The sequence below is a fragment of the Rousettus aegyptiacus genome, unplaced genomic scaffold, assembly GCF_014176215.1.
Source record: "Rousettus aegyptiacus isolate mRouAeg1 unplaced genomic scaffold, mRouAeg1.p scaffold_m13_p_14, whole genome shotgun sequence".
Taxonomy (NCBI): Eukaryota; Metazoa; Chordata; class Mammalia; order Chiroptera; family Pteropodidae; genus Rousettus; species Rousettus aegyptiacus.
Window position 1 is genome coordinate 60,224,429 of NW_023416289.1, and position 15,881 is coordinate 60,240,309.

At 63.1% G+C, this 15,881-nt stretch overlaps 1 protein-coding gene across 1 annotated transcript in view; it reads left to right on the plus strand.

Annotated features, from left to right (window-relative positions):
- FAM189A1 (family with sequence similarity 189 member A1) overlaps positions 1-15,881 on the plus strand; it is a 56,203-nt gene that overhangs the window by 36,760 nt on the left and 3,562 nt on the right. The window contains exons 4-8 of the mRNA XM_016154886.2: positions 4,072-4,206; positions 6,604-6,711; positions 12,490-12,650; positions 13,115-13,250; positions 14,980-15,055. Of these exons, the coding sequence (XP_016010372.2) occupies positions 4,072-4,206; positions 6,604-6,711; positions 12,490-12,650; positions 13,115-13,250; positions 14,980-15,055 (616 nt within the window). The remainder of the gene's footprint in view (positions 1-4,071; positions 4,207-6,603; positions 6,712-12,489; positions 12,651-13,114; positions 13,251-14,979; positions 15,056-15,881) is intronic.

A 15,881-nucleotide genomic window follows, 5' to 3' on the forward strand; every position in this document is an offset into this window, starting at 1 on the left:
TTTAAATTCTATGAAGAAATTAACTTTTCAAAATGTAGAAAATGACAAAAATGTTTAAATATAAAAAACATGATAGGTTTACGATTAGGGAAATAAATATGTCATGGAAATGAATTCTCTTAATTCCCCCCCAAAGTAAAGGACATTTTTAATTAGTTTTGAATCATCTGGAATTTTCTTCATGATCATCTCTTTACCTTCTGAAGATAGAGATTCATGAGCCCTATGTCATAAAACTTTCGGTAGGTGGATACTGTGTTTTCCTCGAGTTAAATAAAACGTCTCTGAGTGACCGTCGTGAAAAGCAAACGTGTTCCGCTCTTCACAGCACTTGCTGTGACTTGCACACAGTCAGTGCAAACAACTCGAGTTGACCTGTGTCCCCACTTCCTGTCGGAGACTCACGGGTCTCTGGGTTCGCCGTCGGGGAGTGGTGGCGCGCTCTGTCCGGATCCCCGGATTTCCATGGAAACCCTGCCGAGCTCGTCCATGTTGGCCTTTCTGGTGGTTGTCCTGTGTTTTGTCGGTACATCAAGGGGGAAATCACAGTTCCATTTCGAAGTTATTTGAAACTTTAAAAAAACTGTGGAGTTTCATACTGTAAAACAGCAATAAATTCTGATCTGTGATGGTTGTATTCTGATACATTAAGTATACAAACATACCATATGTACACTTTTACTGGCAAACGTATGACAGTGGCCAAGAAAGACTAACAAGTCAATGTGGAATTTACTTATTACTGCCACTCTCTTCTTTTCCTTTTTTTTTTTTTTTTTTTGAAGTAAAAAGGGTTTTTAAGCCAGCTTAGTATGAACAGCTGTTATTGGAGCAGGTGGCTATAAGCCCAGAATCTATTCTTGATTCACGGTCTTTTAAAATATGAATTTATCTGCTAATATCTTATTTTATAATTTTTCATCTGTATTCATAAATGCGGTTACTTTGTAGTTTTCATTTTTCTCCTACCCTGCTATATTTTGTTGCATGATTATAGCCATTTCCTAAAAATTGGTTGAGAAAGTTGAGTCTAGGGACTTTTCTATTCCTTGACACTTGGTGTATAATTCTCTGGCCCTAGCACTATTTTTATACGATTCTTATTAGGCATCGTTTTTTCTTCTTCGAGATTTTTTTCAATGTTTTTTCCAGCATTTGAATCACTTTTGACAATGTACACTTTAACATTTTTTCATTGTACTGTTGGCCTTCCTACATTTATTAATATGAAGCAACGCACTGAATTGTCTTAAAATATTTATGGCAACTTTAAGTTCCTGTTTCTTTTATTTGTGTTCATCTTGCTTTGTATTTTATCTTCCTTTCTTGACAAGTTTCGCTAGAAATTTGTGTTCTAGTTACCTGACAATTTAAAGTACCAAAGAAAAGTATCCATAATAAAATCCCCAAAATACAGAAGTATAAAAGTTCTTCTTTAACTCTTCCCTGCCAGCCCGTGAGACTTCCATGAGCAAAACAGAGAAACAGCCTCCAGTCTAGTTAATTCTTTTCATGTCTGCGTTATATCCTACGGGTGCGAGGTCTGTGCATCACAGAACAAGTGATGCACAGACCTCGCACCCGTACTCAGGTGGCCTCTCACCGCTCATGTCACAAATGCTGCTGGGGCTACTTGCCCTTCGCCAGTTACTCTGGAAAGTCTGCACCCCGGCGTCCCCGAGCAGGACGAGTGCATCACGCAGGGGAGAGGCTAACAGGAAGCTCTCCACTCAGAAATGTAAGGACAAGAATGAGGAAGGTGCTGCCCTGCCCTGCATCCAGACGCAGGCTCAGGTGTTGGATCTGAAGCCACCGGTTTTTTTTTTTCTTTTTGCTCTGAGGACATAGGGCTGGGCGGAGCCTAGAGATGTCCGATCACGGGCACAGCAGAATCACAGCCCGCGGGTTTGGCAGGTGACAGGGACATGGCACACCATCCCTGCGTGTGCCGCGTCTCATTAGAAAGGGTTTAGGGTTGGAAAACGACCGGTGTGATCACAGGTGGCCGTGACGTAAACAGCGCCACCCCCGCCCCAGCCGCTTCCTGTCTCCACAGCTTTTCCGTGTGGCCTCTGTGTCCGACTTCCTTCACTCAGAGCGATGTGTCGGGCGGGGTTCCTCGCGTCGTAGCGTGGCATGATCACGGGCATTTCTGGGGTCCTCGCGGAGGCCCCCTGAGTCTCCACCAGCTCGAGGGTCGTGTAGCCCACCTCGTCCGCCCTGTTTTGGAAAACTCCCCTGGGGGCGGGTTGGGCAGGTGTCTGCAGATTCAGGAGGATGTCTGTCAAAGCGGTGGAACCCGACAGATGTTCCAAACCAGGAACATCTACGTTTGGATACACGTAGTCTATTCATGTTTTCATAGAAAATTATCTACTTTTCCAGTTTTTCAAGTTTGCTGGGACAAAGTGATTTCTTGCACATTCTTCTTGGTTTTGTTCCCTCTGCATGTGTGTTTGTGTCCGGCTTTGCTGTTGGTGCTCTTAGGGGGGTGACCCTTTGCCCTCTCCGGAGAGCAGATCCGGGGGCTCCGGACCCACAGCCTAGAAGCTTCGCAGCCCTGGTAGGGAACGCGTGTGTTCCGGTGGCCACGCCCCAGGCCCAGCTGGCCAGAGGCACTGTCCCGTTCTGTCTCTTGTTTTGAGAATTTATAGCTTCTGAGAGTCTTGGTTTATTTTCAAAGGACTTTATATTCCATGTGTATGTAAATTCTTTTACATTTTCCTGTATTTTAAATTTTTTAAATTTAGATTCTCAGTCAAATGTATTTTATTCTGTTTTCGGACAATTATAGATGAATAGCCTATTTTGCCAGCAGCCTTCATCAAGAAACTCTCTTTTTCCTATTGAATTAAAATACTATTTTTTTCATATAAAACTCCCTGTAGATGATCGCTCTGATTTCTGAAATTATTCTGTCCCATTGAACTTGGGCTGTTTTTAAGCCATTACCTGCTTTCCTGGTTAGAGCATCTTGAGAATAAGTTTGATGTCAGTCATAGCGTCCACTCCTCCCATTATCATTCTTTTTGAAGTATTTTTAGTAATCCTTGCACAATAGTTCTCAGTAGCATCTTAAGAATCCTTCTGCCCAGCCGCGTCTGCCCGGCGGGGGCTCGGATTGGAATGTCGGTGCCGTGTGCGTTCCTTGGGGAGGACTGGCGTCTTTAGGGGTTTGCATCTTCCATTTGGGAGCGGGCCAGGCGCCCCGATTCAGGCGGTACGTACGCATCGGGCAGGGTTCTGAGTTGTGAAGAAACCAACTCAAGCTGGTTCACCCAGAAGGAATCATCATCCGACCCCGGAATGGTCAGAAACTAAATTTGGAAGCTCCACAGCCAGCAAAGGGATGGCAGCCCAAACGGCGCTACGGGAGACACAGCCCCCAACTGGGCGGGGCCGGCCAGCTGCCCGCAGGTGGCGCCCTCGGGGGCTCAGGGCGCAGGTCACTGCAGCTGGGTATGAAACCGGTGTCCGGCAGAGGGGGGGCTCGGAGGGGGAGCCGGCAGCTCCGGGGGGACCAGAGGGGCCTCGAGGACGGAGCAGGGGCCGGGGCTCGGCAGGTGAGGCGCAGTGACCCCGCGAGCGGGGGCTGCAGGGCTGTGCTTGGCGCTCTCCGCGCACGAGCGACATGAGCCGTTCCCCGTTTGTGTGACTTTTACCCCTTTCTGTGATTCATCTATCGTTTCCGTAACTGTCTAGCTCCGTTTGCTCCAGATTCATTTTTTTTTTTCGTATTAATCGCTTTAAAAGTAGGAGTTTGAAGTAACTGCACGTGGTGTTTTCCACAGCTGCAGCTGACAAAAATCCTGCTGGCTTTGTTACTTGGGGACACCTGGAACGGGGCGGGGCGGAGCGGGGCTCGTGCGGGGCGGAGCGCGTGCGGGGCGGAGCGGGGCGGAGCGGGGCGGAGCGGTGCGCCTTGGAGCGGAGCGCGCGCCGGGAGGAGCGGGGCGTGTGCGGGGCGTGTGCGGGGCGGGGCTCGTGCGGGGCGCAGCGGGGCGTGCGGGGCGCAGCGGGGCGTCCGGGGCGCGCGCCATTCTCACCGTGCGTCTGTCTCTCCCCGTCCAGATCAAGTTCGACGGCGTGGAGGTGTGCGTCTGCTGCGAGGCGCAGCCCCCCGCGCCCGGCTGCAGCCACCTGGGGGACACGCTGAAGCTGAACCCGCTGCGCGAGGACTGCGACGCCGTGCGGCTGGCGCTGAAGGTGACGCCGCGCGCCCCGCGTTTGCTAACGCGCTCGTTCCTTTGGGCTCTTGGTGCACCGCGTAGGCCGCGTGCAGGAAGAGTCCTAGGTTTTCCCTTCAGGGCGTTCGTTGCTTTTTCTGGGTCTCATTTGCCGTTTTTACCATGTCGCTCTGCGGCCTCTGACGTGTGGGAAGCAGGATGCGCACAGTCGGGTGGGGGGCAGGGGGCTGTCACACGGGCGGTGACACGTGTGCCGCTCCGACGCCTCTGCTGCCCCGCCGTCAGGGGACAGATGGCTGTCGACTTTGCCTTTCGAGAGATATCCGGAAAATGGAACTTCACCGTTTCCCGTGGCAATGTCTGGCGTGCAGCATCTGATTTTTTTTAAATGACAAATTTCTATTAGTCCTTCCTTTTTTTTTTTTTCTACAAGTGATTTTTTTTTTCGTCTTGAGATTGGGTGCCTAAAAATGCACGCAAGCAGTGAACCCAGTTCTCCTCTTTTCCCCGCATGAAAGTGCACTAAACCTTCCATGAAAAGGTACGGCCGTGGTCGGAGGCGGCCTGGGTTGGCAGTGTGCCGGGAGCCCCGTGGGGCTCAGTCTGTGGGGAGCGGGGGACCCGGAGAGACACCTCGGAGTCTAGAGAGCGAGGAGCGGAGCTCCGCCTTCCGCACTTGGGTGGCGGTGTTTCGAATGGCGGGACAACGACCCAGGCGGGGTCACCTCACCGCCCAGTGCGCTGACCAGTGGGGCAGTTTTCACCATCACAGTTTCTCCTAAAGTTACCGGAGCCGGGCCGGGCTTGCGACGCCCCCGCAGTCACGGGGTCCGGCGGGTCCTCTCCGAGCGCCCGCCGCTCCCCGAGGAGCACGTCTCCTCGGAGCCGCTTCCCGTGGCCGGTGCTCCCGGCAGCCGGCGAGGCGCGGGCAGTGACCGTCCCCTTAGGTCTCCGCGCGCTCCCGTGGGTCCGCCGTCAGAAGCCGGGGTGGCGGCCCCAGGGGTCCGGCTCTTACTCTCCGTGCCTAATTTGCATATCGCGTTGTGACTGACCCGTACTTTATGGCTAATGACCTCGTTTGTGCGGGGCGGGGGGGATGCGATGGTCCACATGGGTCATCTGCTAGCTGCGTCGGGATGAACGGAGGGGGCCCTGACGAGATCGGGCGGACCGACCCCGTTGTCCCTGTTGTGACTCCCCCCGCCCCCCACTGATTCCCAGAGGGCCGACCGGGCACAGCCACCGTCGGGGAGACCCCGGCTGGCCGGGCTCCCCCTGGCTAATGAAGGCGCACTGAGCCCGCGCTCCGCCTCTCCCGCCCTCAGGCCGTGCTGGGTGCTGGGGCCCTGGCGCCCCCTCCCTCGGGCTCTCTTCTGCCCTCCTCACCACCCACCCCCAGATTCTCGGGGTCCTCAGAGGACCCCAGGGGCGGGCGAGCATCTCTCGAGCCTGCTCTGAGCCTGAAGCAAACGCACCCGCACCTCAAAGTTCTGGGCGCGTGGCCTTCACGGCCCCGGCGGACCTGGAGCACTCTCTGACCCTCTCGTCCGAGGACAGCCCGCCCGGCTCCGGCAGGCCTGGGAGCAACTTTCCCACAGAAGAACACGCTGCACTTGGACCGTGTAGAGCCTGTGAGCGGCGCCCTCGGCAACGGAGCACAAGAGGGGGATAAGCGCCCCCCGCGTCACCCCCACACTCTCGTCTGGGGGCGCTGGGAGCTCCAGCTCCTGCTGTAGGACAGGAAGAGCAGGGAGCAGGGGGAACCGGGGTGTGAGAAAGGGTGGCGGGTGAGGCGTCCTCGGTACCGGGAGCGGCTGTCCTGGTTGGGGTGTGCCGTCGGGGCGCGGCTTCTCTCTGCATTGTGCTCATGACTGCGTGTGCGTCTGCAGTTACCGCGGGAGAAAAGGTGTAATCTTAAAGCGTGGCATTTTATCAGACCCTTACCGAGTTTTGAGTTCTGCTTCGTGGCCCCCCCTTAAATGTCGGCCATGTCAAGGTTTTATCACACAGCGACTGCCTAATAATTACCCAAGTCACAAACACATCGTTTGGTATCTGAGAACGATTTGATCGGCACTGGAGAAGAATGAGCGAACGTGTCTGTATTACAGGCCAGTGTCTTTTGCTTTGCCTTTTCGTTCTGTTTCGTTTTTCACATTTTGGGTGCTGGTTCATTATAAAAGGCTGGAACTTGGGGACGCGGGTGGCAGAGGCGCACGGGGCGGGGCGTGGGAGGGGCCCGGAGCGCCCACCCCTCCAGCGGCCACTCTCCCGCGGGTCCCCATGCCCGGCGCCCCGGAAGCTCTCCAGGCCTCATCCTCTGCGGAGGACTCACTGCACAGGGCCTCGGGGGAGCCCGGGCTGGCGGTCCGCGGCCCCGCCCCGCGCTGACGCCGCCCCGCCTCCTCTCCCGCAGGACCTCCTCTTCAGCGTGTGCGCCCTCAACGTGCTGTCCACCATCGTGTGCGCCCTGGCCACGGCCACGTGCTGCATGCAGATGGTGTCCGCCGACGTCCTGCTCATGGTGAGTGGCCCGGGCGGCGGACCGACCCCCTCCTTGCCAGCCCGTGGGACACCGGCGTGCGGGGGACGCTGCTGGCTGCCACCGGAGGCCTTCGCGGCCCGTGGCGCCCTCCGGTGACAGAGAACGGCATAGCTGGTGTCCCCGGAGCATTCGTTTTGGGTGTCGCTGGGGCTTCTCACTGACAGCCCCGCCCCTCTGGGGTGCCCCTCAGTGCTTCAGTCAGCACGGTGGGGGGGGGGCAGATACACGCGGGCGCGGTGGTGGGGCCCCTGTCCCCTCTGTCCCCCCTCCGTCTCTCTCTGTGTCTGCTCATCTGTCTCTCTGCCTCCATCCTTCTCTCTTTGTCTCAGTCTCTCTCCCTCCCCCAGCTCATCCCCCCCCCCCGCCTCCTCCCCAGCGTTTCCCGTATCTCGTGAAAGAAAAAGTAAGTTGTTCTTGTTTCATTCGTTCTTCCTGACCCACCGGTGGCGACCCGTCCTTTAATGGGGCGCGGGGCCGGGAGCATCGGCACGAAGACGTTGCACATTCCCGGCTCCGACCGTGGGCGGCGCGCGGCCACTCGCTCCCGGTCACCTCCCCACAGCCGTCGGGCGGGTCGCAGCCTGCCGGAGGCGTCTGACTGAGCGGTTGCTCAGCACTGGGGACTCGTGGCCTCGCTCGCCGGGGCCCCTCGCTGCTGACCTTGGCCTGCTCTGCGCATTGAAGGCCGAGCACCACAGGGCCCTCCCTGCTCGGCGGCTTTCACGGTCGATCCCTAAATATCACACCAATTTTGGCCAAAGTAACAGAACCGAAGGGCCATAAATGCTGAAAGCTTTCATTCCCTGGTTTGAGGCATTAAAATGGAAATTGCTGAGCAAATGGGAACGACGTCTGTCGTAGCCGTAAGGGCGGACGGGCACAGTTATGACAGCAGGGCCACTCCGTGCCCTGAGCCGGCCGTCTCTGTGCTGCGTCAGCCGCCCGAGCAAGCGGGCGACCCCGGTCGCGTCCCCCTCCTCAGTAAGCGTGAGCTGTTTTGACTCTTCGGTGGCGGGAGTGTCGGTCTGTTCTGGGGACACAGAAGCCAGAGGCCCTGGAGGCCCTCAGGGCCCCCGGTGGGTTTGGGGCCGTGGACCCTGCTGGCGAGTCGTCCCCGTCACACCGTGGCCGGGCGCAACAGGGCTCTGCCATCCTCCCGTGGAGGGCTGACCTGCAGAGCCGCCGTGCGGCCGGGGTGGGGAGAGGCGGCGCCGTGTGACCCCAGCCCCCCCCCCCCGGGACCGGGCGTGACCTCGAGCTCTGATCCGACGACGACCGTCTCTGTCCTGCCGTCGTCACGGGGCCCTGAGGGGGCGCGTGGGCGCCAGGCGCGTGGGCTCTAGCGGCGCACAGTGGCCCCGCGCGGCCAGCTTCACCGCGTGGGCCGGAGGCCGGGCCAGCCCGCCACACGGGCCGTGTGCTCGACCGCGTCCCGAGGCGCACGCCGGGCTGGCTCGTCCACGGACACGCTCGAGGAGCTCTTTTTAATTAAAAAAGTTTTCCTTTTTATCCCCGGCTTTATCGAGACATAATTAACTCCCATTTTCTTACTTCGCTTCATTAGACTCTTTAATTAAAGAAGGAATATCTGATTACCGAAACCAGTAGAACAGAGAGACGCAGAGGAGAGTTAATGATCTCCTGCCCACGCTCCGGCCCCGGGAGGCCTCGCCGGGAGCCCTCCCTCCCTCCCTCCCTCTCTCTCTCTCTCTCCCTCCCTCCCTCCTTCCCGCTCTTCCGTCGCTGGCCCCTTCCTGTTTGCCCAGACGGCCTGAACCCCGCACACCACTCTGCCATGGGCTGTGTGACCCACACCCCGGCCGGCCCCTTGCTTGGCCTGCAGAGGGACGTCCAGACATCTGCGTCGCTCAGATACGGACGTGACGAACCACCCGAGCCCTTTCCCGCGTGTGCTTCCTGGTCCCGCTGATGCCCCTGTGGCTGTGGCCGCTGCGGCTGTCCCGGCCACGGCCGCCACACGGCTCTGCTGGTGCCCGCGGCCCCCACATCTGCCCCTGGTGGGTCGTATGCTTCCCGAGGGACAGTCATGTCTGTCCCCAAGCCAGTTTATGCCAGCGGTGTCTGGATTGTCCGCACTTGGGCACCATCGAAACCAATGAAACCGAGCACTTCAGAAAGACTCGGGGGCGGGGGGTGGGGCGTCTCACGGTTGCCGACCAAGAGGCGGGCGAGGCAGCTGTGTGGGGCTGGGGTTAAAAGCCGGGTCCCCCGGGGGTGTGTGGGCACGTGACCCACGTGGACCTTCCGTTCCCGCTCTGCTCTAAAAACGCACACTGGGACCTCGGATGACGTCTCATGGGTGCGGTGCGTGCGAGGGAGACCGCGGGACCCTGCAGACGGCAGACCCACAGCCAGGGCCCCGGCCCGGCGCGGAAGGAGCCCGGAATCCGTCCCTGTCTCTGTGGCTCGGGATTTCGGGACCCGTGACGTTTGGGGACCTCGTGTAACGGATGCGTGTGTACGTGAGACGCAGTGTGTCATCTGCCGGCTGCGGTTACGACCCGAACCACGCCGAAGTGCGGAAATCGCGGCGAAAGACCATCCGAGGGTGAAACTCAGGCTGCCGACCCTGTTTGGTGGAGAGCACTTACCCCCGGAGTGCCTGTCCCCGCCTGGCTTTAGCTTAGTTTCTGGGGCGGGACCTCGCTTTCCTCCCCACTTGCCTGGGCGTCGGCCGCGGGGGCCCGTTCTTGGCTCCTGCCGTGTGCCCGGTAAAGCGGAAGTCCCTCAGAAGGACGGAGGGACGGCGGCCTTGCTGGCGGGGTGCTGCCCCACCCCGGGGGGCCCCGGCCTCGCTCGGGCGCTCCAGCATCTTCACCGCTGAGTCCGCCCCGATGCCCGTCCAGCCCCCTGTGAGACCGGCTCTTCGGTGACCCCCCGGAAGTCGGGGTTCAATAGGAAAGCCCCTGGGTGGGAATGGCCACACGTCTGTCAGACGAGAACCGTGGGCATCTGACGAGTCTCGAAAGCCGGTTACGTCAGACGGTTGTAAAAACGACCCACAGGCTCCAGGAACATTTTTATTTTGACTTTAAACATGCAAATGAGCGTTTGCCCACCGGTCTTTCGATCGGGGGCCACGGCCTGCCCTTGGATGGGAGGGGGGTCCGCCTGGCGTCCGGTGGCACCGCAGCTTTCAGCCCCCCGACGCCGGAGGGAGGCGCCGACGGCGTCTGAATGCAGGACCGCCCTCGGCGACCGGTGGTCCTCTCCGCGCTGCGCTGGCCTCCTTGCCGAGGCCGACTGGGCAGCAGCTCCTGCTTAGCTACACTCCTTCACACAGGAGGCGGCAGGGGCCCTGGGCCCGGGGCGGTGTCACCCCAGGGCCAGTGCGGAGGGGCCTCGGGCTCCTCTGTTGGGCCGGTAGCCCCGCGAAGCCCCACCGGGAGTTGGGGGGGCTCGAGGAAGAGGGCACTTCCCCTTCGTCTCAGCCCCTGTGGGGCATTTTGAAGGCGCTGCAGTGTGGCGGGTGGGGAGGGTCCGTGTGAGCCCCCCCGTGAGCCCCCCCGTGAGCCCCTCCATGAGGCAGAGGGGCTGGAGGTGGCCAGCAGGCCCGTCCTGGGCCGGCAGGAGGAGAGGCCACTCGGAAGGGCACGGTGCTCGGGGAGCTCCAGCCCGGGCGCCCTGCCCCCTGCGGCCGGCCCTCACCCCGTCCCCGGCAACTGCCCGGGCATGATGCCACCATCTGGGCTGGCACCTGCCTGGGAAGTGGCGCCTCTCAGTGCGACCCCGGCAGGCCTGGCAGGGTCAGGGATTTGTGACTCCTTGAAGGGGTCAGTGACGTGCTTGGCCTGTGGGTCCTCGGTGGCCAGGCAGGGTCTTGAGACCAGGCCTGAGGCCTCTCAGGCCCCGGAGTCTGGGCTCTTCTGAGGGAACAGATTTCAGGGGCCCCGTTAGGCGGGCCTCGGGGTGCTGGCCCGGCAGCCCCGTCCTCACAAGCCGCCTTGTGAGGTGTGGCGGGGAGAGGGTCAGCACTCGCCTACACTGGGCTGCGCCCTCTCTGCAGCGGACACCTGGGGGCGGGCTCGTGTCCAGTGGGCTCTGGACGCACAGTGCTCTGTCGTGGGTGACGGGGTGGTGACAGTCACCCCACGCCCCAGGCACGGGGCGCCTTCGCCACCACGGGCCGCGAGCGATAGTGTTCAGCGGGCGTTTGGCGCTGCTGGTGGGGTCGCTGACCTCGGAAGGCACCGTGCGTGTGGCCGTCCGGGGCGCCTCTCCCGCGTGGAGGTGCGGGTCTCCCTCCCGGTGGGTCCACGCCCACGACGGAAAAGCACGTCCACTTTAGCGTCTAACGCGTGAGCACGTCACCGATTTTTCCAGCTTCTGATAGAGGCGAATGCAGAGTATTTCCTGTTACACCTCGAGGACATTTGGCCTCTGGCCGGGTCCTGGCTGCGCGGCTTTGTGCCGTGAGCATCGGGGCTCCCCGGCCAGGCCCGCGGGGGAGGCAGAAGCGTGCTCTGGGTGTGGACGCACGGGAGCCACTGTGGGCCCGACGTGCCGACCTGGCCCCCGGTCTCTCTCCCGTAGTCGAGCAGGCGCGGGAGGCACGGCATGGGACGGTGTCCAGGCTCGTGACCTCGTCCGCACCGTGCACGAGTGCTCACCACCCTGACCGCACCCGCCCTGCCCGCCGCTGGGAGGCTCTGCCGGCCACTCGGCCTCGGCACCCCTGCCGGCTCCCGTGCCCCCGCCCCGAGTCGGGTTAACTTCCGGAGGGAAGCCTCGTCCGAATTTCCTGCGCTTAAACACCCCGTTCGCTGGCTGGCTGCCCCTCAGGCCCTGGGCACGGTCCCGCAAGCCCCGCTGCCGAAATCCTGCATCTGGCAGGCCCAAGCGAGCGCCATCTTCTCACCAGGCCCGAGAAGCCCAGGCTCTGGCCTGCGGCTCGCACAGCTCGTCCTCGCCCAGTGGGTCTGCCCGTGGGGCCGCACACCGGGGCCTCCGCGACCCCGCCCCGCGCCCCACGCAGCGGCCGGTCCCAGGGGGCACGGGCCCTGCGCGCCGGCAGGCAGTCACAGGGAGGGGCCGGGCGCCGTGGCGGGCAGTGCCGCGGTGGGAAGGGAAGCCGCTGCCCATGGCGCTTTCTCTGGCGGACGCGGGGCGCTCGGCGGCAGCGACAGCGTCTGTTGCGTTCAGGGGGTTTCACCCGTTGGCTCAGGCAGCATCGGCTGTAGGCTTGCCCCACGGAACGTTCTGGAGCTCACGGAAGAGTCTTTCCCCTCGGAGCAGCGCTTTACGAAGTGCGTGAGTCCCCAGAGCTGCCCAGTGTCGCGGGCGCTGCGTGTCCGGGTTGAGGAACGCCCCTTCGGTGGGTTGACAGTTCACCGGCTCGCTGGCCCAGGCCTCTCGGGGCCTTTGACACGGGACGGCGCGGACCGGCCGGGACGGGCACAGCAGGGGGCGTTTCCCACACACGCGCGCACCGGAGGACCCGGGGCGGATGGTCATGAGGGCCGCGTCTTCTCACGGATGCACCTCTCGGCCACGCCGTCTCGGCCACGCCGTCAGCCTTGGGTGTGTAACCCGGGAGACGGGTGCAGCGAGACTTTCCGGACCCCATGTTTCCCCAGACGAGCGGCTTGTGCGTAACCGCGTGGGGGGCGGCGTGAGGCTTCGGAGGCCGGGTGGCCGCAGGGAGCCCCCGATTCCGCGTGCGTCGCTGCCGAGGCCTGACGGTGCTCGCCGCGCCGCGGAGGCCCGCACGAGCTCACGCGGATGCTCTGTCTCCAGCTCCTCCCGCAGGCGGCACGGCCGGCCAGCCCGGCCTGCGGGACGCCGCACGGCGCTGCCCCCCACCCAGCCCTGGACCTGGACGAGTTCGTGCCGCCCCTGCCCCCGCCGCCCTACTACCCGCCCGAGTACTCCTGCACGCCCACGGCCGACGCCCACAGGTGGGTCTCTCCGTGGGGCGGGGCCCCCGCGGCCTGGGGCGGCTCCCAGGGAGGCGCGGGCCGTGCTGGGTCTCGGCAGAGCAAGCGTGGCAGCCCGTTGGCTGCAGTGCGGAGGGTCACAGGTCACTGGAGCAGGGGCCGGAGACGGACATTCCCACCGGCTCCCATGGGGGACCCGGGAGTGGCCAGCCCGACAGTCGCCGCCGCACTGTGCTCCCACGAGATGCCGTTGACGCAGCACGTAAGATATGACTACAGATGGGGGGTTTTCATTCCAGACGGGGCCGTAGAGTCGATGGACAACGTCGCTATCTTTCCAGAAAGAAGGAATTAGCCATTTCTTTCTCGAACACGCCGCACGTTGGACGAGGGCACCCCGACAAGCCTCGTTGTTTGCTTTGAGAGGATGCCCCCCGCTCGGGCTCCGGCCCCCGACTGACCGCACCCTGCTTCTGCCTTTTCAGGGGCCTGCACCTGGACTTCGGTCCCTCCCCGTTTAGCATGCTGCGTGACGTGGCCATCAACAGCCCGGGCCTGCTCTACCCGGCCGAGCTCCCGCCGCCGTACGAGGCCGTGGTCGGCCTGGCCCCAGGCAGCCAGGTGAGGCCGGGCCCCACGCGCCAGCCGGGGCCTCGCAAACCCGCGGGCATCGGTCTCCTCGCCCCGCGGTGGGGGGCAGCAGGCTCCGAACCTCCAGGAGCCGCAGCCGGGCCTGGGGGGCCAGCGCCGACGCCTGTGCTCCCCGCCCGACCCCCGCAGACGTGGCCCAGCGTGACGCTGGCCAGCGTGTCTGGGGACGCGGCGCAGCAGCTGCCGGCACGGCTTCCGATCGTGGGGCTCGGGCCAGGGGCCACGCACCCAGGGACCCCGGTCCGTCGTCGTCACCTACTGTGGAGGCAGCGAGAGCAGTCCGGGCCCCGGGTCCTGCCCCCGGCCGGGCGGCCGCCGGGCAGAAGGCGTCTCTGAGCGGGCGCTGCCATGACAGACCCTCCCCCCCACGTGGGGCCCCACTTTCTGGGCTGTAAGCCGGGGACCAGCACGGAGCAAGCACCCGGGCGGAGTGGGGCGTCACACGGTGTGGGGCGTGGCCATCACGGGGGCTGAAGGGCGCGAGGCCAGTGCGGAGGGGCGTGAACGCCGGGGAAGGTCACCCGCCCAGGGCCGGGACAGCGTTGTTTGGGTACATACAGGTGGCCCTCGGGGAGCCCAGCAGCGATGCGAAGTGGGGGGCACATGCGGGAAACAGCCGCCAGCAGGGCCGAGCCTGCGCCCGGGCCCCGGGCCCCCGTGACCGGGAGCGCCCGAAGGGCACCCGCTGAGGGTCCCCGGTGCCCAGACCACTCGCCCCGGGCCTCCGCGGCACCCCCACCCACGTCACCCGCAGAGGGTGCCGCGGGCTCAGTCCTTCCGAGGTGCCCCTGCTCTCCCCGCTGCCCCTTCGATCGCGGGCCCTGGGGCCAGCGCGCCTTGTCCCAGCCACCCCCCGGAGGGGCCCCGTGGCTGGAGGGGGTGTGCAGGTGGCCTCAGCCTCTGCAGGAAGTCCACGCAGGTGTCTCCGCTCCCTTGCGCAGAGGGACAGCAGGGGGAGCCGGCTTACTTGCCTCGACACCAGCCCAGCCGACTGTTTAGTCGTGGCCGCCGGGCGCAGTGGCGTTATCTGGAAGACACGACGCAGGCCTGAGAGCGTCCTAGGCTGGGTCGGGCGCGGGCCCCGGGCCCTCAGCCGCCCTGCCACACCCTCCCCGCCAGACCCGTGCGAGAGCCGGGCCGCGGGCCCCCTCCCCTCCCTCGGCCTCCCCGGGGCCCGTTGTTTCGCGACCCCAAAGCAGTCCTGAGATAACGCGAGGGTTCAGAAACCGCGAGCTTGCTTTGTAGCTAGTGCGGCGGCTCCCGCGTGTGGCGTTTGTCACGTGGCCTGGGTGGGGCCGTTGTGCCCTCAAGTGGCCGAGGGCTGGACCGAGACGGGCGACGGGGGGCAGGGGCGCCCCGCCCTGCAGGGGCCTGGTCTTTGTTCCCCAGGCCCCCCGCCGGGCAGAGCGAGTCCCTTGGGGCAGAACGTGACGCGTGTCCGGGCTGGGGCACGATGCCAGCGGCACGGCCAGGCCGGGACCGTCCAGCAGGGCGCGGGGGCCATGGGCCGCACGCCCCCAGCTCACCCCGCCCCCTGGGAACGGGGGCCCGAGCCAGCTCAGGCGGGGAGCAGCCCCTCCCCCCGGCCCCCTGTGGAAGGCGCGGGGGGTCAGCTCGCGGTGGGGCCGCTGTGGCCGGCCCTGCGGCCCGCAGGACGCAGGACGCAGGCCGCTGACCGGCCTCCTGTGTCTTGCTGCAGCTTATGAGCGCCGGTCAGCAGGTGGCCGAGCCCGGCTCCCACGACCCGGACGCCACCGTGGGCTTCAGCGCGCAAGGTAAGCTACTTACTCCGTGTCAGGGGATGAGTCTGCAGTGTCCGGAGGTGGCTCTGTACGCGACCCTCCGACCCCCGACCCCTGACCCCATCTCGCTGGCTACTCATCAGGTGCCTCAGGTTCCCGTGCGACAGCTTTCCTGAGCCCCCAGCTGAGTTTTCATCTTTAACAGAGGTCGCATGACACACGCACACGCACACATGTGCACCCACACACGCACACACACATCTGCACACGCACGTGCACATTGAAACCTCAGCCCCTCTGAACACGCTACTGTCTCTCACTCTTGCAATGCTCTGTTTGGGGTTTTTGGGAGACGTACGAGGGAGAACAGCCGCCGGGTGAGGTGTGAGACGCGCCCGCGGGCGCTCCCCCAGCGGGGCCCCCGCCACACGCGGGCCCGCGTCCCCTGGTGTCCGGTGCGCGGGGCTTCCCTTCTGGGTCCCCGTCGGCTCTGCGGCCTCTCGCCGCGGCGGCCGCGCACGCGCCCTGTGTGTGCCCTCCCGGTCACGGTGTTTTATGGAAGAAGGCGACTGACCGTCCTGAGAAATCGTGTGTGCGCACGGCGCGCGAGGTCCGCGCTGTCTGTTTTTCCAATGGACTTTGGGGGGGGCGAGGCCGCGGGAAGGAGCAGACCCCCCCCACCCCAGGGGACTTGGGCCGCTGTGACCGAGGACATGTCCCCAGGCGGGCTCGCCGGGAACTCCTGCCCCAGTGGGAGTCGGGGCACAACCACCCGGTACGGGGGGTGTGGGGGGCAGCTTCCCAGGCCTGACAGTGCACGTGGGGCCCCTGGGGGCTCGGCATCCAGCCCCCCCGCCCC